This window comes from Haliotis rubra, unplaced genomic scaffold, assembly GCF_003918875.1.
Source record: "Haliotis rubra isolate DU_JTF1 unplaced genomic scaffold, ASM391887v1 Scf522, whole genome shotgun sequence".
In the NCBI taxonomy this organism is placed as follows: Eukaryota; Metazoa; Mollusca; class Gastropoda; order Lepetellida; family Haliotidae; genus Haliotis; species Haliotis rubra.
In genome coordinates, this window is record NW_025767216.1 from 120,046 (window position 1) to 146,245 (window position 26,200).

Sequence of the window (26,200 nt, forward strand, 5' to 3'; positions counted from 1 at the left end):
TATGAGAGACTGTTTGACAAAATACTAAATACTGTATAAATAAAGTAAAATTATATATATACTATATGGGTATAATTTAAAGACATAAATATATAAATTGTGTATGATATGATATACAGTAGAACACGGATATAGCAAACACGGATATAGCGTACAAACGGATATAGCGAACAAATTTAAAAGTCCCGTCAACAGTCCTTTATAATATCATTAAAATTATACGCGAATAACGAACTCGTGAGTAGTGAATTAACGGCTATAGCGAACTGATTTACTACCCCCAAGCCCAACTAACGACTATACTCATGCCAATAATGGTTGTCACTCCCCACCCCAACCCCCCACACACACCCACACACCCTCTCCAATTAAAAAAATTGAAGGGGGTGACAACCATTATTGGCATGAGTATATATGAATATGAAATATCAAATACATCTAAAATTATACATAAAATACTTTCATAAAGGGGCCAGTATAAAAGAAAGTGGAGGCGGTGGGGTAGTCCAGTGGTTAAAGCGTTCGCCCGTCACGCCGAAGACCCAGGTTCGATTACCCACATGGCTACAATGTGTGAAGCCCATTTCTGGTGTCCCCCGCCGTGATATTGCTGGAATATTGCTAAAAGCGGCGTAATACTAAACTCACTCACTAAAAGAAAGTGGGTTTCATCTTCAACTTGGTCTGTACAATGTTTGCAAAAGCGCAGTGTAGCGGGAATAGGAGGGGTGCTGTATCGGCCCGTTTCGATCTTGAGTCTTAGGGAGCCACATTAATCTGTCTCACAGTCCCTGAACCACATTATTTTCCCTAATGCCTAGCCCTCCCTGCAATGCTAAAGCCCTAAATGAAGCGAGCCGAGAATTCCCCAAGTTCAGGAATCTCCCTACTCACTGGGGCTCCTATTCAATTTAAAATGGTTTATTTGTTGCTATAAAAGTATATATATTCAGGGACTAAGCGTTTGTCTAGGAGCCACATCTCAGGAAAGCAAGTATTGACCGCTGATATCTTGGGAGTCGGGTGTACTCGGAACTCCAATATGGTTTTAAATGTGGAAAGGCTCATGAATTATGCTCCGCCAAATAAAACCTTCATTTAAAATTATATCTGACATTGCCCTACACATGCACATTCTACAAGTTCGAATATTCTGAATAGCAGTAAGTACCAGGTCAATGGATGTCCGACGTGTACACAAAGTTTCATGGTGACATTTGGAGCAGTTTGCCAGTTGTACTCCGGAAATGAAGTGTGTTGCCGTAGAAACGCAAAATAAACATGAATTTTAAAAAAACCCAACAAATTGCTAAAAGCATACGTCCCAATGCATGTTTCGTGTGTATGCAAAGTTTCCTGAAATAATATTGCATAGTTCATGAGTTCTATGCTCTGGAAACGAAACGCAACAGACGGAGCCCGTTTCTACATCCCCGAAAAACGTCGTATTCCTAGGGGATAATAATTTACCCAATATTATGACAAATTTTGTGCAAGGGCAGCGATTCACGCCCTTTTGATCACGTCTAATGACGCAGTTGCTTGGAAGGTGCAAAAATTTTCAGCTTTGTCAGTGTCTGAGTCAAATGGACCTCCAAACAATCCCAAACATTTATGACCTGCTGGCCACTGACATATACTAGGCACAAAAAATAAAGGAACCCCTTGACTTTGTGAAACATGTATAATTTAATCAGCACAACCGTACGGTATGTCAGATGTACTTAATAACGATGGTGTCCACCATGAGCAGCAATACATGCACGACACCTTGCAGGCATGCTGGACACCAACCGCTGATTGTCGCCCTTGGAATCATGTGCCACTCTTGCTGCAGTGCTGTACCTAACACATCACTGGTTGTGTGGATGATTGTTACACATCACTGGTTGTGTGGATGATTGTTACACATCACTGGTTGTGTGGATGATTGTTACACATCACTGGTTGTGTGGATGATTGTTACACATCACTGGTTGTGTGGATGATTGTTACACATCACTGGTTGTGTGGATGATTGTTACACATCACTGGTTGTGTGGATGATTGTTACACATCACTGGTTGTGTGGGATTGATTGTGTACACATCACTGGTTGTGTGGATGATTGTTATTGTTACACATCACCGGTTGTGTGGATGATTGTTACACATCACCGGTTGTGTGGATGATTGTTACACATCACTGGTTGTGTGGATGATTGTTACACATCACTGGTTGTGTAGATGATTGTTACACATCACTGGTTGTGTAGATGATTGGTTGGTTGTGTAGACATCACTGGTTGTTGTGTGGATGATTGTTACACATCACTGGTTGTGTGGATGATTGTTACACATCACTGGTTGTGTGGATGATTGTTACACATCACTGGTTGTGTGGATGATTGTTACACATCACTGGTTGTGTAGATGATTGTTACACATCACTTGTTGTGTAGATGATTGTTACACATCACTGGTTGTGTAGATGATTGTTACACATCACTGGTTGTGTAGATGATTGTTACACATCACTGGTTGTGTGGATGATTGTTACATATCACTGGTTGTGTGGATGATTGTTACACATCACTGGTTGTGTAGATGATTGTTACACATCACTGGTTGTGTAGATGATTGTTACACATCACTGGTTGTGTAGATGATTGTTACACATCACTGGTTGTGTGGATGATTGTTACACATCACTGGTTGTGTAGATGATTGTTACATCATCACATCACTGGTTGTGTAGATGATTGTTACACATCACTGGTTGTGTGGATGATTGTTACACATCACTTGTTGTGTAGATGATTGTTACACATCACTGGTTGTGTAGATGATTGTTACACATCACTGGTTGTGTGGATGATTGTTACACATCACTGGTTGTGTAGATGATTGTTACACATCACTGGTTGTGTGGATGATTGTTACATATCACTGGTTGTGTGGATGATTGTTACACATCACTGGTTGTGTAGATGATTGTTACACATCACTGGTTGTGTAGATGATTGTTACACATCACTGGTTGTGTAGATGATTGTTACACATCACTGGTTGTGTAGATGATTGTTACACATCACTTGTTGTGTAGATGATTGTTACACATCACTGGTTGTGTAGATGATTGTTACATATCACTGGTTGTGTAGATGATTGTTACACATCACTGGTTGTGTGGATGATTGTTACACATCACTGGTTGTGTGGATGATTGTTACACATCACTGGTTGTGTAGATGATTGTTACACATCACTTGTTGTGTAGATGATTGTTACATATCACTGGTTGTGTAGATGATTGTTACACATCACTGGTTGTGTAGATGATTGGTACACATCACTGGTTGTTTGGAAGATGGTTACATATCACTGGTTGTGTGGATGATTGTTACACATCACTGGTTGTGTAGATGATTGTTACACATCACTGGTTGTTTGGAAGATGGTTACATATCACTGGTTGTTTAGATGATTGTTACACATCACTGGTTGTGTAGATGATTGTTACATATCACTGGTTGTGTGGATGATTGTTAAACATCACTGGTTGTGTGGAAGATGGTTACATATCACCTGTTGTGTAGATGATTGTTAAACATCACTGGTTGTGTGGAAGATGGTTACATATCACTGGTTGTGTGGATGATTGGTACACATCACTGGTTGTGTAGATGATTGTTACACATCACTGGTTGTGTAGATGATTGTTACACATCACTGGTTGTGTGGATGATTGTTACACATCACCGGTTGTGTTGATGATTGTTACACATCACTGGTTGTGTAGATGATTGGTACACATCACTGGTTGTGTAGATGATTGGTACACATCACTGGTTGTGTGGATGATTGTTACACATCACTGGTTGTGTAGATGATTGTTACACATCACTGGTTACGTGGATGATTGTTACACATCACTGGTTGTGTGGAAGATGGTTACATATCACTTGTTGTGTAGATGATTGTTACACATCACTTGTTGTGTAGATGATTGTTACACATCACTGGTTGTGTGGATGATTGTTACACATCACTGGTTGTGTAGATGATTGTTACACATCACTGGTTGTGTAGATGATTGTTACACATCACTGGTTGTGTGGATGATTGTTACACATCACTGGTTGTGTGGATGATGGTTACACATCACTGGTTGTGTGGATGATTGTTACACATCACTGGTTGTGTGGATGATTGTTACACATCACTGGTTGTGTAGATGATTGTTACACATCACTGGTTGTGTGGATGATTGTTACACATCACCGGTTGTGTGGATGATTGTTACACATCACTGGTTGTGTAGATGATTGTTACACATCACTGGTTGTGTAGATGATTGTTACACATCACTGGTTGTGTGGATGATTGTTACACATCACTGGTTGTGTAGATGATTGTTACACATCACTGGTTGTGTGGATGATTGTTACACATCACTGGTTGTGTAGATGATTGTTACACATCACTGGTTGTGTGGATGATTGTTACACATCACCGGTTGTGTTGATGATTGTTACACATCACCGGTTGTGTTGATGATTGGTACACATCACTGGTTGTGTAGATGATTGGTACACATCACTGGTTGTGTAGATGATTGGTACACATCACTGGTTGTGTGGATGATTGTTACACATCACTGGTTGTGTAGATGATTGGTACACATCACTGGTTGTGTAGATGATTGTTACACATCACTGGTTGTGTGGATGATTGTTACACATCACTGGTTGTGTTGATGATTGTTACACATCACTGGTTGTGTAGATGATTGTTACACATCACTGGTTGTGTAGATGATTGGTACACATCACTGGTTGTGTAGATGATTGTTACACATCACTGATTGTGTGGATGATTTTTGCACATCACCGGTTGTGTTGATGATTGTTACATATCACTGGTTGTGTAGATGATTGTTACACATCACTGGTTGTGTAGATGATTGTTACACATCACTGGTTGTGTAGATGATTGGTACACATCACTGGTTGTGTAGATGATTGTTACACATCACTGGTTGTGTAGATGATTGTTACACATCACTGGTTGTGTAGATGATTGTTACATATCACTGGTTGTGTAGATGATTGTTACACATCACTGGTTGTGTGGATGATTGTTACACATCACCGGTTGTGTTGATGATTGTTACACATCACTGGTTGTGTAGATGATTGGTACACATCACTGGTTGTGTAGATGATTGGTACACATCACTGGTTGTGTAGATGATTGTTACACATCACTGGTTGTGTGGATGATTGTTACACATCACCGGTTGTGTTGATGATTGTTACACATCACTGGTTGTGTAGATGATTGTTACATATCACTGGTTGTGTAGATGATTGTTACACATCACTGGTTGTGTAGATGATTGTTACACATCACCGGTTGTGTGGATGATTGTTACACATCACCGGTTGTGTTGATGATTGTTACACATCACTGGTTGTTTAGATGATGGTTACATATCACTGGTTGTGTAGATGATTGTTACACATCACCGGTTGTGTAGATGATTGTTACACATCACCGGTTGTGTTGATGATTGTTACACATCACTGGTTGTTTAGATGATTGTTACACATCACCGGTTGTGTAGATGATTCTTACACATCACCGGTTGTGTGGATGATTGTTACACATCACCGGTTGTGTTGATGATTGTTACACATCACTGGTTGTTTAGATGATTGTTACATATCACTGGTTGTGTAGATGATTGTTGCACATCACTGGTTGTGTGGATGATTGTTACACATCACTGGTTGTGTGGATGATTGTTACATATCAGTGGTTGTGTTGAGGATTGTGTCTCATTGTTTTTGTGGATCAACACATTTGAGTGTCAACATAGTGGAGGATTTCACTTTCACTTTTCCTTGCCCAAGGATAACAAATTCAGTAACAACTTTGTAAATGTTTATTAAAAACTGACAAAACTAACGCAATCACAGCCACAACGTAGAACCTTTTGAGCAGTTTTCCATGTACACATATCAATCCAAGAGTTAATCTCCACTCCCTTGCCAAATCATCATTACGAAAATAAACATGAGAAATGGCGCACTTGCACAAATGTGCAAACATACAAATGCGATATTTAGTGGTATGTAGCCAAACCAAGGCACCCAACGTTGACATGATGGAATATGAGAGATGCATATAAATCTTCACAGTCTACTCACAGATACACTGCACATCCACTTACAACATTCCCACAGTTACTGTCATGGCAAAAAGGAACCACACAAATGTTTTAACCTATGTGATCTGTGGTTATGGAGAATGAAACAACAGGTATATCATGCACAACTCTGTCAATCATATGCAGTGTATGAAATAAGCCAAAACCCCATCCAGACATCAGGGCTGTTACCAGCCCAAAATGGATTTAACCAGACCAAATATGGTGAATTTACTCAGATATATGGAACATCTACAATTTTTTAAAGACCATCGGGCTGGTTTGCTGTAAATTAGACCGTCCGTCAGAAATCTAGACCGTCTCGGGCTGTCGGATGGGCCTTATTTCATACACTGCATATGTTGACACTAAATTTTGACACTTTTCAAGGGACTGACTTGCTGCCCTATGTTTTTATTGTAACTGTCAACATAAATGAATTCTGGTGGTAAGGTTTGTTGCATGTCTACAATTTCCATCTGGAAAGAAAATACATGAGATCTTGACAAACAAATGATGAGACCTTGACCTTATGAACAAAACATGAGACCTTGACCTTACAATAAACATGGAACCTTGACCTTTCAAACAAAACAATACAGCATCAATAAGTAAAAAGGAACAACCCATAAAGATAATTTTAGACTCAGTAGTACCTTCAGTATTGAAACCAACATACTTAAGAATGACTGAACCCAATATTGACATAACCATGAAACATAGAAATCTAGCTGAAAAAATGTGAAACAATGGAACAATGGCCATCTCCTCAACTAAACAGTGACACTGATGGGATTGGAGCGGTGGGGTAGCCTAGTGGTTAAAGCTTTGCCATAATATTGCTCGAATATTGCTAAGAGATTCGTAAAACTATACTCACTCACAAATTGATTGAATAATGGTTTGAACTATCAAACTGCTAATACTAACGGGATTGGGTGGTCAGGTTCGCTGACTTGGTTGACACATGTCATTGTATCCCAATTGCGCAGATCGATGCTCATGCTGTTGATCACTGGATTGTCTGGTCTAGACTCGATTATTTACAGACCGACGCCATATAGCTAGAATATTGCTGAGTGCGGCTTAAGACTAAACTCACTCACTCAAACTGCATATCACCTATCCTGATGCCATACGTTGATGAAAGGTTCGAAGGGAGATCTTCAAGATCAGAATATAATGTCATTCTAAAGGCTTGAGAATACTGAGAGTGAATGTGTGAGTTTAAAGCTAATGCTGATTGTCGCAGTATTAGTGATGGACACTTGAAATAGGATTTGCACTCATGACGGGAATTGAACCCATGCCTTTGGCGTGAAGCATGAACACCTTAACCATTAAGCTACCACAATCCCAGTGACATCACAGAACAGACATCACACACTGTTCCCATGTGGGGTACAACCTGAAAGGATTTATACCTGAAATGGGATGTCCCCAAATCTGTGTTCAGTGGTAGTGATTTTTTAAAAGACTGGAGAATACATTAACTGCTTGGATAACTTATGAAGAGGATTGGATGGCAGATTGCATGTCATCATGACCTAATGTTGAGGACTGTTGTTCAAGCTTTTGATCTCTAGTTTGACTAGTTGTATTCTGTTGAATGCCATTTTGTATTTCGGCACTGTATAAATGAAATCATGAAAACAGCAGATAATTCAGCTGACGTTGTTCAGTCGTATTTGACGGCACATGGAAGATCATTCTCAGGTTCAAAAGGAAAAGGTTCTTCTGCTGCTCCAGCAGATCACACAGACATTTATAAACTAGTTGTATTCTGTTGTATGACATATTGTATTTTGACTTTGTATTTTGACATTGTATCAATTCTATCATGAAGACAGCAGATCACACAGAAGCATATAAACCAGTTGTATTCTGTTGTGTGGCATATTGTATTTTGACATTGTATCAATTCTATCATGAAGACAGCAGATCACACAAGTTTATAAACTAGTTGTATTCTGTTGTATACCATTTTGTATTTTGACATTGTATAAAGGCTATCAGGAAGACAGCAGATCACACAAGTTCATAAATTAGTTGTATTCTGTTGTATACCATTTTGTATTTTGACATTGTATAAAGGCTATCATGAAAACAGCAGATCACACAAGTTTATAAACTAGTTGTATTCTGTTGTATACCATTTTGTATTTTGACATTGTATAAAGGCTATTGCAGATAACACCGGATAATACACCAAAGTTGTACTCGGTTGTACATCATGTTGCATCTTTGGTGATGCCATCATGAAGATTCTGCAGATCACACAGGAGAGTTTTAATCCAGGCCCATCGGGACCGAAGACACTTTTGCTTGTCTGTTTTCTGAAGGCTCCTGGCATAGGCAGCCTTCAATCTGCTCATCATGTCTGTTTTGCTGAAAACAAATAATGGTCAAGTCAGACAGGTTTCAGGGGTTAATCTAAATCTGCTCAGATGCTTATAATCACCCCCAAATCTGAGTGAGTGAGTGAGTTTAGCTTTAGCAATATTCTAGCAATATCATGGCGGGGGACACCAGAAATGGGCTTTACACATTGTACCCATGTGGGGAATCGAACCTGGGTCTTTGGCGTGACGAGCAAACGCTTTGACCACTGGACTACCCCACCGCTCCTCCTCAAATCTGAACCATAAGTAAGTCTGTCTCACAGTTCCTGAACTGCACTATTTTCCCTTCCGCCTAGCCCTTTCTGTAATGCTAAAGTGAGTGAGTGAGTGAGTTGCTTTTGGCAATATTCCAGCAATATCATGGCAGGGGACCAGAAATGGGCTTCACACATTGTACCCATTTTGGGAATCAAACCCAGGCCTTCAGTGTGATGAGCGAACGCTTTAACGACTGGGCTACCCCACCGCTGAATGCTGAAGCAGTAATGAATTAAGTCTACAATTCAGTCTCCATTCACACTGGGACTCCTTTTCAATTTATAAGGAATATATTTTATTATAATCTATTTATACAGCACCGAGTTCCAGCTCTGCTGCTCACAGGCGCTTTGTATTTCCCCTCGATCATAGCATGTCAGTGTCAACGGCACATCATGTTAACAATATCAATTCCCTGGGGATCATACAACTCCTGCAGCCACTAGGCACACCGAGTTAATGTGGCTTTCCCATCCTTATGAAGTACTCATTCACAGCTTGGTGGACTGGGACACATAGTCACAGTACTTTGTCCAAGTTTACTGCACGTTGCTGTACCCGCAACTAGGTGTTTGCACGTATTCATGTGGCCACCATCTGGTCGCACACCAACGGATTCGTGGGTTCTTTTAAGTGCACAGGGTTGTGTACTGTACACTAGGGGTTCTGACAACACTGAAAGAGTCTGCACACAAAGTTGACTCCAAGGTTTTTACACCCTGTCACAGGAGGGCTCAATCCAGGCACCTCCAAGCTCGCTGGATTACTAGCCTGGCGCCTTAGACAGCTCGCCCATCACGCCTCCATTGGGAATTGTTTGTTTTTATCAAAATTATGTTTATTTAGAGTGTTAGTCTAGCAAACCCTCTGAATTCAGGTTTACTGGAATAATTGATGTCAGGCTGTGTTGACTATTTCACTGACCAAGAGGAACAGGTTTAATTTTTCAGAATACTGCATTGACTGTAATGTTCTTTGCTTTCATGCCAATGGCAATTACTTAGAATTGGTCTTATGCTTGTCGTAAGAGGCGGCTAATGAGATCTTGAGGTCAGGCTCGCTGAGCAGGTTGACACATGTCATCGTATCCCAGTTGTGTAAATCAATGTTCATGATCACTGGATTGTCAGGTCCAGACATGATTATTTACAGACCGCTGCCATATAGCTGGAATATTGCTGAGTGTGGCGTTAATCAATAAACCAACCAACACATAGGTGTCACTGGGACGTAAGATCACATTTAACAGGTTGGCGCGTCGGGCGAGTTGGCTAAGGTGCCAGGCTACTTATCCAGCAAAGTTGAGGTGCCGGGATCGAGCCCACCTGTGACCGGGTGTAAAAACCTTGGAGTCAACTTTGTGTGCAGACTCTTTCCGTGTTGTCACAACCCCTAGTGTACAGTGCACAGCCCTGTGCACTTAAAAGAACCCACGAATCCGTTGGTATATGACCAGATGGTGGCCACATGAATACGTGCAAACACCTAGAAGCGGGTACAGCAACGTGCAGTGAACTTGGACAAAGTGCTGTGACTATGTGTCCCAGTCCACCCAGCTGTGAATGGGTACCTCGTTAGGATGAGAAAGCCACAATAACTCGGTGCGTCTAGTGGCAGCAAGAGTTGTATACTCCCCAGAGAGTTGAGATTGCTAATACGATGTGCAGTTGATACTGACATCCAATGATCGAGGAAAAAATACCAGCGCCTTGAGCATGCACTAGTGTGTAGATATTTGTGCTATATAAATATCCTATAAAAAAATGAAATTTTTAGAGTAAAATTAATATTTTTATACTTATCCTTGCTTGTCTTCTTCTTCTGGCGAACCTAGTGGAACACTTGTATCTCCCAATTGAAGTTCCCTTCAATAAAGAATCACTCATTAGTACTCACCACGAGTTACCTCCCTTCTGTAAGCGCGGGAACGAGGGCGCCACCCAAGCCCATGTGCCTCACTCTCTCCTTTTTTGCTTTGAGCCCAACACTTTCTTTTTCCCGAGAAATCCAAAGAGTTAAGTGGGGAGGACGGGAGGGCTTACCTCATGAGTCAGGATAAGTATAAAAATATTAATTTTACTCTAAAAATTTCATATTTTTTCTTATCCTGACTCATGCTTATTTGCTTGTAGAATCCTACAGATTAGGAGGTGGGATTATATATACTTTGGATTTTACTAATTAGTGATTTGAAGTGATATGATTGTAATAACCGTATGGGAACTTCATGAAGGCACTGAACTGAATTCCTGCTGTTAATATAACAGCTGCCTTTAAAGAAGGTTATTACAATTTACTGCATATAATAAAAGTATATAGAACATTAATTAAGCTAAGGCCATTAATGTGATAGTATAAACTGTTGATAGTTTATAATGAATACTTTTATAAGAACCAAAGTAGTAAGCTTACAATATGTATAATCTATAACAGAATTGTGCTTAAGGTATAAAGATAACTTAAGCTGTATAATAGTAACCAACTACTGATAGTTTGTTAACTTATACATGTTATGAAATGAACATATGACTGAGCTTAAGGAAGAACTTAAGCTGAACATATATATAATAGTAGAAACTCGTAAGAGTTGTAGGTATATATATATATTATGATATAAATCATAGTACTGAGCTTAAGATAATATTTTAACTTAAGCAAATATATATAGATAGCATGTAGCTATTAGTACTGTTATCAGATAAGTATAAAATCAACAAGATAGACTTATTTTCTCCGTGGAACTGTCAACTGTTGAGCGAGGACCATGGGACCGAAATGGTGGATACCTGAGACATCCTTGGTGGTGATATCTCTCAGATAGTGGTTGGCAAACACCATATCGGATCTCCAAAACATCCCTCCATGATGGTATTCAATGAGCAATTTCCATGTAAAGCCAAAGTTGAAGCTAGTGCTCTAATTTCGCGTGAGGATTAGTAGCACTTGAGGGTCCAGTCCAGCTGCCTTGTAGGCTCTTAGTATGACAGTTCTGATCCAAATAGAAATGGTAGTCATGACACTTCTGTCTGTGAGGCGGTAGATATAGGGATAAACAATCTTTTGAATTTCCCTCTACTTTGCTTGGATCTTTGGAGATATATTTTCAGTGCACGCATTACAGGGCAAAGTGATAAGTCCATCGTATCCTGCGGTCCAAGTATGGATGAGAGAGCTGGGACATGGAACAACCTGTCTGGTTGACCTGGTAGTTGATTTTTCGCTATAAAATCCCAGCGAAGTCCCAGATGAGCGATGTTATGAATATCATCAAATCGTGTTCTCTCGTAATCCAAAGCGTGAATTTCAGACATCCTGGCGGCAGTGGCTAACGCTAGCAGGAATAAGGTTTTGTGGGTCAATGATTCATATGACGCAGATAACAATGGCTCGTAAGCCTCACTTGTGAGGTGTTGAAGTACCACATTTAGATCCCAGGCTGGCGCTTGAAACTTCCGTTTCTGGTCTTCCAATCGAAAGGCACGTAACAAGGCGAGTAACTCCGGTGTTTTGGTCAATTTGACGCCCGTTCTCATTGTTATGACTGAACTTATGGCTGCAAGATAAGTGGACAGTGTAGATCCTTTTTCGATTCTTAGTTTGACGTAGGAAACATAAGATATCTGCCACTTGAGGATGTGTAGCAAATCTGGCTGAAAATCCTTTCTTAGCAGCATAATTGACAAATCTGAGCCATTTGTCATCGTGATAAGTTACAGTAGAGTTACGTGAGTGCAAGCGTGACCGCCTTCGGGCGCTCTGGTGGAATAACCTCTCTTATTCAAACATGCCTTTGATACAATCCACACGTGAAGTCGGAATGCTTCTGGTGTTTTGTGCACTTGTTTGGTGTGCGCGGATGTATCAGTAGATTGGAGCGTAGTGGGAGCTGAAGTACTGGTTTTCCCGATTCTAGTATGAGGTCTGAAACCACGTTCTCGCTGGCCAGTAAGCGAGACCAAAATCAGATCGAGGCTCTTCGCTTGACTGATTTTTAGCAAGACTTGTGGGATTAACGCAGGAAGCAGGAAAGCGTACGCGTTTAGTCCCTCCCATGATATGCTTAGTGCGTCCGTTGCCCAAGCTAATGGATCTGGCACTGGCGATACGAAGGTTGTCAGTTGATTGTTGAATCGGGTGGCAAATAGGTCTATCAGAGGAGATCCTATTTCCATGATTATCTGATTGAATATCTCTGTGTGGAGCATCTATTCTGTCGGCGACGGTTGGTGCGGCCGAGAGAGAGCGTCTGCTAACACATTCTTTGCTCCTGGAATGTGGCAGGCTTTGATACGTATGTTTAGACTGTCGACTAATTCGAACAGTCTGAAACATCGAGTGAGTAGATTCAGTGATCTTGTTGACCCTTGTTTGTTCACATAAAACGCCACTGATGAGTTGTCTGTGTGAATCATTAACTGAGCGTTCTGTAATAGGTTGCTCCAGTGATCTATGGCGTTTATGACTGCTTGCATCTCTAGCAGATTTATGTGACATAAGCTCTCTTGAATGCTCCATAGGCCTGACGCTGTCCTGCCGGGTAAGGTGGGCTCCCCAACCTTTTAGTGACGCCCACCCACGAGATTTGTTTTCAATTCTCGCTCTACTAAGGAGACGCCTGCGCCAAATATTCAATCTCTTGGTCCACCAGAGTAGATGTGGTTTGATGTAATCTGGTAGACTGAACGGTAGAGGGTCCTCGAGATGGGCATTGATGAGGACTTGTAATGGACGTAATTGAAGCCTGCCTCTGAGTGTCAAGTCTTGAGCTGATGTGAGTAGTCCCAATAGGCTCTGCCACTGACGTAGTGGTAACGGAGAGAGTAGGGCTTGGGGGATCAGTTGTTGTATCTTGATCCATCTGTCCTCGGGACTACCATACAATTCTGCTGTAAGGAATCGTGATACCTAGAAAACTGCAGATCCCTGCGTGGGCTCTAGGTCCGATTTCAGTAGATTTACTAACCAGCCTAACTGGGCGTTAGTAGCTTGATTGTAAAGTTCAGCTGTAGTCTGAGACGCTGTGGATCTGATCCACCTGTATACCGGCCGCCTCAGGTAAAATGCATTCCGCAGGCCTTGACGATGTAGGTATGAGACAATAGGCTTGGTTACTCTTGTGAATATCCATGGGGCCGAAGTGATTCCGAAGGGAAGTACTTTCCATTGGTAGTGTATGCCGTCTAGCATAAATCTCAGATATTTCCTTGAACTGGGATGAATCAAAATGTGTAGGTATCCGTCCTGCAGATCTATACTTACCATGTAATCTAGTGGACGAATTAGATGACGGAGTTGAGGTAAATGTATCATGCGAAACGCTGGTGGTTTGCATAGAAATTCTCTGTTGAATGTGCTCATGTTGTAAATGAGATGATACTTCTCTTTGGAATTCTTTTTCGGCACTAGGAAAACTGGGGAGTAGAAACCTGGTATGATGTTTTGCTGATCGAGAACTTCTAAGGCCTGTTTGTTTAGTAGAGACTGAACTGTTTCTCTTAACATCGGAAGTTGTGCCAGATGAACGTTGAACCCTGGTGGGTTGACTGTTAACGGTGGCTTGGCCTTGAGTTGTAGACGATATCCGTACTGAAGGATGTTGGATACATACGGATCTTGAAGTATTCCCCAGTTTTCCCAGTGTAGTTGTAGACGTCCACCCACTTGAGAAGGTTGTACTGGGACGAGTTGGGGTGGAAGACTCCAGTCGTTCCGAACCTGACTTTCATCGTTTAAATCCATTAGGCACCTCTGGATGATCTGCCTCTAGCTGATCCTCCTCTGAACTTGTTGTAATGGCTAATTTAAAGGAATCCTTGGGATTATTAACGGCCGCTAATTTCTTATCCCGTGCTCTCTGTAGCCCTGAAAACTTGGACTTGCCCGAGTACCTCTGTGCTGATTGTTTAAAGACGTGCGCTAATGTATCCATAGATTTAATCATGAGTACTTCTCTAGAATCTTTTGATACTTCCTTGGAGACCTTGTTAATGTTGCCACCAAACAGTAAGGGTGAAGACCATGGAGCTGTGTATAGGGGCTCTGTGAATTGTTTATTCCAAGAGCAGGAGGCTAGTAATCCTTGCCGACGTGTCATGGTAGTAGTTTCAGTAAGTGCTGAAAGATGGTCTGTAAGGAATTGTTGATCTTTTTTCTGCATAAGTAGAGCTGAATAGATCATCCTGTCTTCCTCATCCGTGGAGTTCTTGAACTTGGTGATGAGAGTTTCGTTAACAGTCCTAGATCTGTTGAGTCCAAAGAACATCCTTCTGGAAATGGTATCTAACTGGGCCATCTTGCGATCGTCTACCCTATAACTTCTGGACTTGGAATCACTGATAAGTTTAAAGTTTTCATCAATCTCCTGAGTCTTGAAAAAGGGCTCCATATTATGTCCATAAAAACTCTTGGCATTGAAGAATGGTAAATGGGTAAGTTGAGTTTTAGCAGATTTGGAGTAGGCTGTATCCAGTTTTAGCAGGAACGGCTGCGATAGGATCCATAGGAGGCACGGTGATATGATCTACATCATCATCTAACATCAGGTAAGTTTGGGCTGTATCCTCGTTCTTAGAGGGAGAGGCCAGTTGTAATTCGTTTACCATCCAATACCTTATCTCAGCCTCTGAGAAAATGATACCATCGTCCTCCTCTGACGTATGGTCGTATGTCGGAGTCCTCGATCTGTAAGAAGATCTATGTGAGGACTGAGGAGAACGGACTGACAAGTGGCTAGTGTATGTAGACCTTGGAGAAGACATCCTTCGCGGAGATTGTGGGCTTCTTGAACGGTGATGGCTTCGCAGACGCTCTGGACTTCTCGAACGTTGAGGGCTACGCGATCGTCTTCTAGGCGATGTAGAACCACTTAGCCTTCAAGGCGTACGCCGAATGTCTGGAGTCAGTGTCCGATACGACATATGCGCTTGCCAGCGTCGCCCGCCGTGCATGACAAGGTGCGTGCTAGGCGAAGCGCTCCTTCTCCACGAAGCCTCTTGCAAAAGGTGAGGCTCTGGCTCCTTCACGGAGGCGGCCTGGGATACCTTATGCAAAGAGCTCACTCCGGGCAGGGTTGCCCTTCGCGGAGGCGCGTCTATGGGCTCAGAGGCCCTACGCGAAGCCAAAGCGGGCTCTGAGGCCCTGTATGACTTAATATGGGGTGGGCTCTGAGGCCCGTGGCTCTGAGGCCTCTGTAAGCCGTAGCAGTCTTCCATCACCCTCATTATGTGGTTGATCAAGTCGTCTGAAGCGGTCTGCGTTGATGAGGGATGTCTCTCTTTCTGGAGATAGAGTCGGCATCTCCGGTTGTGTGTTCATCTGCGCTGAGGTGACAGTCGCAGAAACGGGCCGTTTCTTGTGACGAACTTCTGGAATGATAATTGGCAAATCATCATCATATAATGCTAATTCTGTAACTGGTAAGATATCAGAGGCAAAATTATTAGATTTTGTTGACTTCCCTTTAGATGAAGGTGTAGATCTTGGTGTACGCAGTGTACGAGATGATATGGATGGTTTCCTCGACTTGGACTGAGAAGACGGCAGCTCTTGAGATGCAGGTCGCTTAATGGACATAGCGGACTGCGTCCCACGCTTATCCCCTGAGGGAAACTCAGGCATGCCACCAGCTGGTGGCGTGTCCTCAGTCAACAGTTGACAGGGAACATTTATATGCGATCTATTAGCCATGTTTGAATTCTGTTTACAGGATTTATCTGCCTTCCGTCTATAAACGGAACATAAATATTTGTCAAAGGCAGAGATAGGTAAATTGATACAAAATTTACAACGAGAATCAAAGGAACATGGAGTAATGCAACTAGGGCATTTTAAATGTGAATCGGTATCAGAATAACATAGTTTACATTCTGTGCAATTTTTCATTAATGTAGCCTACTGAACAAACACGACGAACCGTGAATAAAACAGCAGAAACACAATTAATTATCAATGCAAATTGAATAATTATACTAGTACTACCTCTATACTAACGTATAAGAGGAACTAACTAAATATAATTAAAGGATATAGTGTGTTGGGAGACACAGGCGCTTCAATTGGGAGATACAAGTGTTCCACTAGGTTCGCCAGAAGAAGAAGACAAGCAAATAAGCATGAGTCAGGATAAGAAAAATATAATTTTTTAACAGTATTCCAGCTCATATTATTGCATGAATGTTTTTAAAATTTGTGAGCCGGCCATAGAATAGAGCCATCAACTAGCTCCACTCTTGCCTCAAGCTTTTTAATTTACAGCTTGAGATAAAGTAAGAATCTTTGTTTGCCAAGCCTGATTTTCCCCTGTTCATGTAATCAGCAGCAGCATGTTTTTCCTCATGTTTTTTCAGGATTACATTTGTCAGTAAAGACCATTTCCACTGGATAAACAGATCAGGATGTAACTGGTTGAACATCTGAATTAAATTACAGCAATGTTTGAATTGGGGAAAGCTACAAGAGAATTTTAAAACTGTTAATGCAATAATTACCAGTTTAGAGATACAGAAACAAAATTCTTCAATAAAGTCAATGTCGGGACCAAGTCGAAGGTATGAGACAGAACTACATTTTTGTTATTCAAAATTTGGAAAAAGGTGGTAGACCGGAACCGGAGAATAGGTAACAGATATTGGTATATTTAAGATATTTGAGACCCCCCTTCACTACCACCAGTAAGCCCTGGTAAGTTCACTACTTCATACAGCCTCACCTCTTGAACCCCGAGCTGTAGCATTTGACGAGCTGTAGGAAAACAAACTGTATCCGAGACTCTAAGATGATGCTCAGACTGTCCTCCTCGGACTTCTCCCCCTGGTCCGGGGCGTCCTCGGTGGGACAGGCCAGCACATTGACCGAGGGAGCACATGACCCCAGCAGGCTGGTGATTGCATTGAGGGAGCGGAGACGAGACTTTGCCACTGACTGACCTGAAACATACAAACAACTTTGTACTCCTCATACGTACAAACACGTACACATGGTTTGTAGATCACAAGAGAACATCTTCCTTGGAATAGTGCCAATAGTGTTTTAATATCTTATATTGAGTATTTACTCATGAACATTTCAGTCAGTAAGTAATAAACTATCCTAACCAGAGATCCAATCAACTTGGGATTTGAACCCATAATAAGCAGATCTTCGTACAGCTCACATGTACACACATGTACAAAGAATTCCAAATAGTTCATAAATGATTACAAAAAATCAACTATTCTTTTCACAATATCCTGGATAAATGCAGGGGTGGAAATAACCCATTGCCCGATGCCCACGTCCAGTGTTTTTTCCTGTCGGGCAAGCAAATTTGTATATCACACTGTACCGGTGTCCAGTTGATATTCCAATGTTAATTATGTTGTTTATTTAAAAAATCAGAAGTACATTCGTTTTGAACATCCGCAGAGTAATACTCACAATCGCTGACAAGCACCATCTTAGAGTGAGTGAGTGAGTGAGTGAGTGAGTGAGTGAGTGAGTGAGTGAGTGAGTGAGTGAGTGAGTGAGTGAGTGAGTGAGTGAGTGAGTGAGTGAGGCGAGCAAACAGCAGAGTAATAGGATTAGCTTGTTTGTTGTTGTTGTTTAACGCAGCATTCAGCAATATCCAGCTATATGACGGCAACAGTCTGTGAATAATCAAATCTAGCCCATACAAACCAGTGATCAACATCATGACCATCTTTCTACACAATTGAGATACGATGACATGTCATACAAGTTTGCGAGCCTGACCACCCGATCCCGTTAGTATCCTCTTACAACAACCATGGGTTACTGAAGACCAATTCTAACCCGGATCTTCATGGGTCCTGAGTTAACATATGTATTTATAAGCTGCAAATCCATCTCCCTCTGACTTATTGTTAAGAATGATTCTTGCTCTGGTCGCTTGAGTCAGTAAACTGGACAATACAAATCGACAAAAAGGTATTTTGTACAGGGTATACCTTGCAGTGCAGTCTCCAACATGGCGACCCTCTCCAGCTGCACGCGGAGCAGTTCTGTATGGGACTCGGCCTGCTGGAACAGCCGGAACGCTCGGTCGTAGTGGTTGTCCGCCACCTGTCGTAGGTGGCGCTTCTTCTGGTCATTTGTCTGAGGAATGAAAGGTTAAAGCTGTAGGTCGCTACTGGAAACCAAACTGGATGTGCAGTGTCAAAACATCGTTACAGCACTCTATTAAAACATTGTCTTGTGTTAGTTTAACAGGTTTCATATAATGAAATATGTCCGAGGTGAAATGTTAATGCACCCTGTGCATCCTGGTCATATCTCGGGTCATAACATACGCTTACGACATGTATTGAGGGTCTTATCTGTTAATAAATCACAACAGAGTTAAAAGCAAGAAACCAAAAGAACTGTGAGAACAAAAATAATGAAAGAGTTGAAATAAGGGAGTTATTATTAATCTGTCAATCTCTTTATATCTTGTTTACTTCCACCATGACTTTTCTCTGCATGCAGATCAGACAATATCCTTTGTTTGATTTCTGAACAATGAAACAGACAGTTCAGAATATAAATGAGAAAAGCTGCATCATTGTGTTGTCATGAGTTAATATCTTGTGTACCCTGTAATTTCGAGTACAAAGTAATATTTGTTACATGCGTGTGCGTGCATTCAGAAATAGGTGTAATCACACGATTCAAATGATTTCAGAAAGCTTACAGGGCTCCAGATAACTTTTGGGGGTGTGAGTGTACTTACACATCATATTGCATGTGAAGGTGTACTGAGAATTTTGAAGGAGTACCGACATGTTTTTGTGTGATCGAGTTGATGTGGTTTGTTTGGACGATTCATCGATCACTATTTCCAACCATGTATTTGTATTTGAAGACGCGTGAGAAATAACTGAGCGACCGTGTGATGCACGAAATGTCAGGTCCGACTGGATATAAATAGGAACAGTGTAGTTTTTAGCCAATCGAAAAATAGTGACGCATATCGTTGCATGGCAACGCAAGGGATTCCTACTGTCGGGGTTTCCTTATGTGTCAAATCGTGTTTCGCAAAAGAAACTGAACAAGTATTTATCCTTAATAGATTTCCATTTGCACGATATGCACGGAAATTTAATGTTAGACGTACAAAGGTATTTATGTGCGTACATGATACGCTTGAAATCTTATATTATGTCGTACTTAATTGATTTTGAGGCGTACATTACGCATGTACGCCCCTTATCTGTAGCTCTGAGCTTACATCTAGTTGGTTCAAAAATGAAGACATTCCACAACAGAAACCTACTCTTTTTGGGGAAGGGTTGTCAAATCGTACGTATTAAATCAGAGTAACAGATCAGAGCATTGTTCCACAAAGCGTAAGTAATAGTGGTGTTCCGATTAATTGAAATAATCGAAGATTGGTCGAAGTGACCAAACGACCAAGCAATCGATCACATTTTCTCATAAGCGAACACAAACGATTTTGGAACTGCTGTTTTAGTGTTTGAAACACTTGACGATGGAACATATCTTCGAAGTTGTCAGGGCCTGAAAACTTGTTTAATTCTTAGAAAACTCACTTCATTAACTGAAAAGTCATGACTGAATATTTCTCTAAGACTCCAGGAAGTTTATGTTCATGATATACGGTATTAGTCATCATTTTAAAGTAGCAAGTTGCATCATGTTATACATATCTACAATAACAACCTTGGCAGGAAAATCTGAAAAATGACGCTAACCAATTTTTTTCGATGATTGTTAGTTGGTAATGAAGCAATCATCAATTGTGAGATTTCAACCAATTAAAAATATCTTCCATTATTTCTGATTGACATCATGTACATATTGCCAGCATTATTTTAACATATATGATTTTCTTTACATCTAAAATATAAAATATTGTTGTGGTCCCTACCTCCTCCTGTGTCTGACTAGTGTGAGGTGGGTAGTCTTGTAGCAGCATTGCCATGTTGAAGTAGGTGGTGGACAGGTCCCACTTCACTGCTTCTCGGATTTCTCTCAGGTCATTGGGAGTTTTCTCCCCTGGGCCAAGGACGGTTAGAGCATTCTGATAACAGTCCACAGCCTGGACACAAAACAATTGTTGTGTTATTATGTAAATATTCTGTTTTCGAAGGTCAAAACATCTTTTATTTTGATTTGAGTCCGTTATTCATTCAGCATCCATTCCATGGATGGAAAATGAGATGATATTTCCCAGTCAACAGCTTGTCAGCCATATAATATAGAGAAACTGACAGACAAGTCCAAAATGTAGGCACACACAACCTCAATGTTGAAAAGCCATGTTTAGAAATATCTTTTGTTAACATTTGCAACAACCCAAACCATCTTAACATGATCAACCAATGAGCTACCTGTTGTAGTTACGTCACAAGTGTTGAGAAGACTTGCAGGACCACAGTTTGGAAACCTTAGTGCTGATTGGGGCAAGTCGCAGGTTCGCTTAGCTCAACCTCCAATGGAGGGTATGAAGTAAAAGATTTGATTTTATGTTGAGAGTGTTTCTTGTTGAATGCCTCGCTCAGCAATATTTCAGCTGTATGATAGAGATATAGTGAGTGAGTGAGTGAGTATGGTTTTACGCCGCTTTTAGCAATATAACGGCAGGGAGACCAGAAATGGACTATACACATTGTACCCATGTGGGGAATCGAACCCGAGTCTTCGGCGTGACAAGAGAATGCTTTAACCACTAGGCTACCCCACCGCCTTGATCGAAATATAAAATAACAAGACCATCCAGAGATAGACGTCATGATTATTTCATGACAGACTCGAAATAATTGAATCTTGATGACACAATCCAGTGATTGACATAATGAGCATTTTATGGCAGTCTCGAAATAATTGAAACTGGACAAGACAATCCAGAGATTGATGTCATCAGCATTTATACAGCAATTGGGCTACTAGGGCATGTGTCATCCATGTCATACAGTCTGACCACCTGGGTCATCTCTCAAGATAAGCATGGGTTGCTGAAAACCATTTCTAATATACATCTTCACAGTTCCTAATAACAACCAGGGTTTTACACGACGCGCAAATGTGCATCCAGTACGCACAAATGTGGAGATTAGATGCAAACAACAAATTCACTTTGTCCAGAGGGATGTACAACATTATTCACTGTACCCACAACACATCTGTGACTTTGCTAAGTGTTTGGTTGTTTCTTTCAGAGCAGTTACGTGCATCATTTCATCCATCAGTCCACATGATCAATGATTCATTCCAGGCTCTAAAGAAGTAATCAAACGTACAGTTCTCTACACCGTTACTTCACAGCATGGACCTCGTATTTCCAGCAAGGACCTTTAAAACTAATAATTAGGACCCATATGTTTGTGAGTCGAGGTAATTGATAAAATCTGCCTACAACAGCCTTACCTTGGAATAGTATTGTTTCTCCTGGAGACTGAACTCGGGGCGAGACTGCTGCATGGTTTGTTGAGTGTAGCACTGGGCACACAGACGCATCAGTCGGCCACTGTTGGACATCAGCAGCGCTTGGTTGGCCTTGTCGTGGATGTTGGAGAACGCTGTGATCCCCGACGTGAAACACTGCTGACTCTTCTCCCACAATTCCTTCATCTTGCTGGATGGTTCAATGGCACCTGTGGACAAGAAGTAGCACCTTCAATCCTGTGTAAGTCCTGATTACAACAACACTTATCATTACAATCATCATAGTTTGACCATGTTCCTTATAACAATGTTTGATACAAATGTCACTTTATGTTTAACAAACCGCTTATGACAGGTGAGAATATAATACTGTGTTTAAGATTATTTCACTTAGTGACATGTCCACTGGTCAAGCCTGTCTGCCAGTCAAGCAGTCTACTTGTCAAGATTGTCTACTGGTCAAGCCTGTTTGCTGGTCAAACATATCTGCTGGTCAAAGCTGTCTGCTTGTCAAGCCTGTCTGCTAGTCAAGCTTGTCTGCTGGTCAAGCTTGTCTGCTAGTCAAGCCTGTCTGCTAGTCAAGCCTGTCTGCTGGTCAAGCCTGTCTGCTAGTCAAGCCTGTCTGCTGGTCAAGCATGTCTGCTAGTCAAGCCTGTCTGCTAGTCAAGCCTGTCTACTAGTCAAGCTTGTCTCCTTGTCCAGCCTGTCTGCTAGTCAAGCTTATCTGCTTGTCAAGCCTGTCTGCTGGTCAAGCCTGTTTACTGACCAAGCCTGTCTATTGGTCAAGCCTGTCTGCTGGTCAAGCCTGTCTACTGGTCAAGCCTGTCTGCCAGTCACGCCTGTCTGCCGGTCAAGCCTGTCTGCCAGTCAAGCCTGTCTTCTTGTCAAGCCTGTTGCTGGTCAAGTCTGTCTGCTGGTCAAGCCTGTCTACCAGTGAATCCTGTCTGCCGGTCAAGCCTGTCTTCTGGTCAAGCCTGTTGCTGGTCAAGTCTGTCTGCTGGTCAAGCCTGCCTACTGGTGAATCCTGTCTGCAAGTCAAGCTGTCTACCGGTCAATCCTGTCTGCAAGTCAAGACTGTCTACCGGTCAATCCTGTCTGCTAGTCAAGCTGTCTACTGGTCAAGCATGTCTGCTAGTCAAGCCTGTCTGCTAGTCAAGCCTGTCTACTAGTCAAGCTTGTCTCCTTGTCCAGCCTGTCTGCTAGTCAAGCTTATCTGCTTGTCAAGCCTGTCTGCTGGTCAAGCCTGTTTACTGACCAAGCCTGTCTATTGGTCAAGCCTGTCTGCTGGTAAAGCCTGTCTACTGGTCAAGCCTGTCTGCCAGTCACGCCTGTCTGCCGGTCAAGCCTGTCTGCCAGTCAAGCCTGTCTTCTGGTCAAGCCTGTTGCTGGTCAAGTCTGTCTGCTGGTCAAGCCTGTCTACCAGTGAATCCTGTCTGCCGGTCAAGCCTGTCTTCTGGTCAAGCCTGTTGCTGGTCAAGTCTGTCTGCTGGTCAAGCCTGCCTACCGGTGAATCCTGTCTGCAAGTCAAGCTGTCTACCGGTCAATCCTGTCTGCAAGTCAAGACTGTCTACTGGTCAATCCTGTCTGCTAGTCAAGACTGTCTACAGGTCAATCCTGTCTGCTAGTCAAGCTGTCTACAGGTCAATCCTGTCTGCTAGTCAAGCTGTCTACCGGTCAATCCTGTCTGCCAGTCAAGCCTGTCTGCTGGTCAAGCCTGTCTGCCAGTCAAGCTGTCTACCGGTCAATCCTGTCTGCCAGTCAAGCCTGTCTGCCAGTCAAGCCTGTCTGCTAGTAAAGTATGTATGTTGGTCGTCTGTCTGCTTGTCAAGCATGTCTACTGTTCAAGCATTGTTGGCTAACCTACCTGACTGCAAGAACACCTGGGCTTGGTTCATGTACCACACACCGAGCTCGTTGAGGGAGTTGCCATGACGTTTGGACAGACTGACCCGTGTGTCCTTGCTACACTTGACCTTGGTCCCAATCTGGTAGGCCAGCTCGTAGCACCGGCTGCTGTGTACCAGGTTCTGCTCCATGCTCAACGTCCACGTGTACACCCACGAGTACTCTGTATCACAGATAATGGAAAAAGATGGATGTGGCTACTGGTAGAGAGGCAGAGTCTTACAAGTGTTACAATGGATTATGCATTTAAACTGAGTTTGGTTTTACGCCGCTTTTAGCAATATTCCAGCAACATCACGGCGGGGGACACCAGAAATGGGCTTCACACATTGTACCCATGTGGGGATTCGAACCCGGGTCTTTGGCGTGACGAGCCAACGCTTTAACCATTAGGCTACCCCACCGCCCCTTATGCATTTAAAATAATCAGCATTGCACAATTACTTCTAGTATATTATGTGAAATAATTATACTAAGTATTGTTATGCCTAAAACCTAAAATCTACATGAAAATAGATTAATATTCGAAATTTATTGACAAAACAGCAGAAGAAACAGAAGTGATATTTCCATCATGTTATCTCCCCTGTATCCATGACAACAAAATGACTGAGCATGCTGACTTTGACATTATGATATTAACTTCAGTATGTACACCCAGTGTCAAACCCAAGCTCACATAACTGTTAAGCTGGTTAAGATGTAAAGGTTACCATGGTTACTGTATGCCACCATTTTTTGTCGTTTAATGACAGTTTCCATATATGTCACTATGGGGGCTACAGATCACTATAGGCCCATGGTACATATCACATTACAATGTACAATGAAGTTGCAATACACGGGGTATCTGAAGATGGCACTTTGGTGAAATTACAAAGATGACAAGAGGGCATGCAAGGGGCAATTTCTACCATGATAAAAGAAATGTTAAAAATTTGACACGTAAATTCTCAGACATGTTGCTCTCAGTGATATTCCAACCTTAGGGGGGTCAGCTGCACAAAATAAAATTTGAATCAGACAAACAAGTGATTGATGTGATAATCAATACTGTGCAGCCATGATATGAGGCCATGAAATGATGAAGAAGGATATATTCAAATGTCCCCAATTCTAGTTCCCTCCAAAATTGCTCTACCTGGGTTAGGTACGACGTTCTGTGCAGCATCCAGCACCACCGCCTCTTCCTCCGACATGTCACCGTAGTCTCTCTTGTGTTCCTCGAAGCACGACTGATGTGGCTGATGAGGAGGTGGATGTCCCCGGCCAGCTCAAGGATCAGCATCAGCAGCTCGCGGTTCTCCCCTTCCTTGCTGGGCACCAGTTTCTTCATCGCATCTGCAGCATACACAGTGAGGTGAAGTGAGGTGAAATTGGGTTTAACGTTGTGCTTGAGAATATTTCACTCATATGACGACGTGCATGCGTGTGTATGTGTATGTGCGGCTGCTTGTACTAGCCCAGGTTTTATAGTGCTAGCCCACTGAGATACCATGCCGCAGTGAAGCATGAATACTCCACTCAGACACATTATACTCCGAGCCAACCAGTCCTTGTTGTACCCACTAATGCAGACTGCCAGGCAGGGACCAACAAGTACCATATTTTAACTTCTTTAGGTATGACGCGGTCAGGGATCGAACCGGCGACCTTCCGCTATCCGGGTGGACGCTCTAACCACTACACCACGGAGGCGGTCCCTCATACACAGTGAGTGAGTGAGTGAATGAGTTGTTGGGAGTGAGTGGTTGAGTTGTTGTTTGGAGTGAGTGAGTGGTTGAGTTGTTTGGAGTGAGTGAGTGGTTGAGTTGTTGTTGGGAGTGAGTGGTTGAGTAGTTGTTGGGAGTGAGTGGTTGAGATATGGGCTTCATACATTGAACCAAGGCCTTGGGTGTGACAAGCAAGCATTTACCTCAAGGCTACCCCACCGCCCCCCAAAATGAAAAAGTGTTTGGATGACTGAGTAAACAGGTGAGTGAGAGACAGATTACATGAATGAGTCACTTGGAGAAGGTGAGTGATTGTGTGGTTTGGTGAGTGAGATAGATCGTGAATGA

The 26,200-nt window shown here is 42.1% G+C and overlaps 1 protein-coding gene across 1 annotated transcript in view; it reads right to left on the bottom strand.

The window, feature by feature from the left end:
* Positions 1 to 7,875: 7,875 nt before the first annotated feature.
* The window catches only part of LOC124252732 (erythroid differentiation-related factor 1-like), a 44,678-nt gene continuing 26,353 nt past the window's right edge, over positions 7,876 to 26,200 (bottom strand). The window contains exons 15-21 of the mRNA XM_046686385.1: positions 25,282 to 25,481; positions 24,100 to 24,337; positions 22,218 to 22,444; positions 20,719 to 20,889; positions 18,797 to 18,953; positions 17,560 to 17,776; positions 7,876 to 8,580 (exon numbers count right to left, since the gene is read on the bottom strand). Coding sequence (XP_046542341.1) covers positions 8,424 to 8,580; positions 17,560 to 17,776; positions 18,797 to 18,953; positions 20,719 to 20,889; positions 22,218 to 22,444; positions 24,100 to 24,337; positions 25,282 to 25,481 — 1,367 coding nt within the window. The 3' untranslated portion in view covers positions 7,876 to 8,423. The remainder of the gene's footprint in view (positions 8,581 to 17,559; positions 17,777 to 18,796; positions 18,954 to 20,718; positions 20,890 to 22,217; positions 22,445 to 24,099; positions 24,338 to 25,281; positions 25,482 to 26,200) is intronic.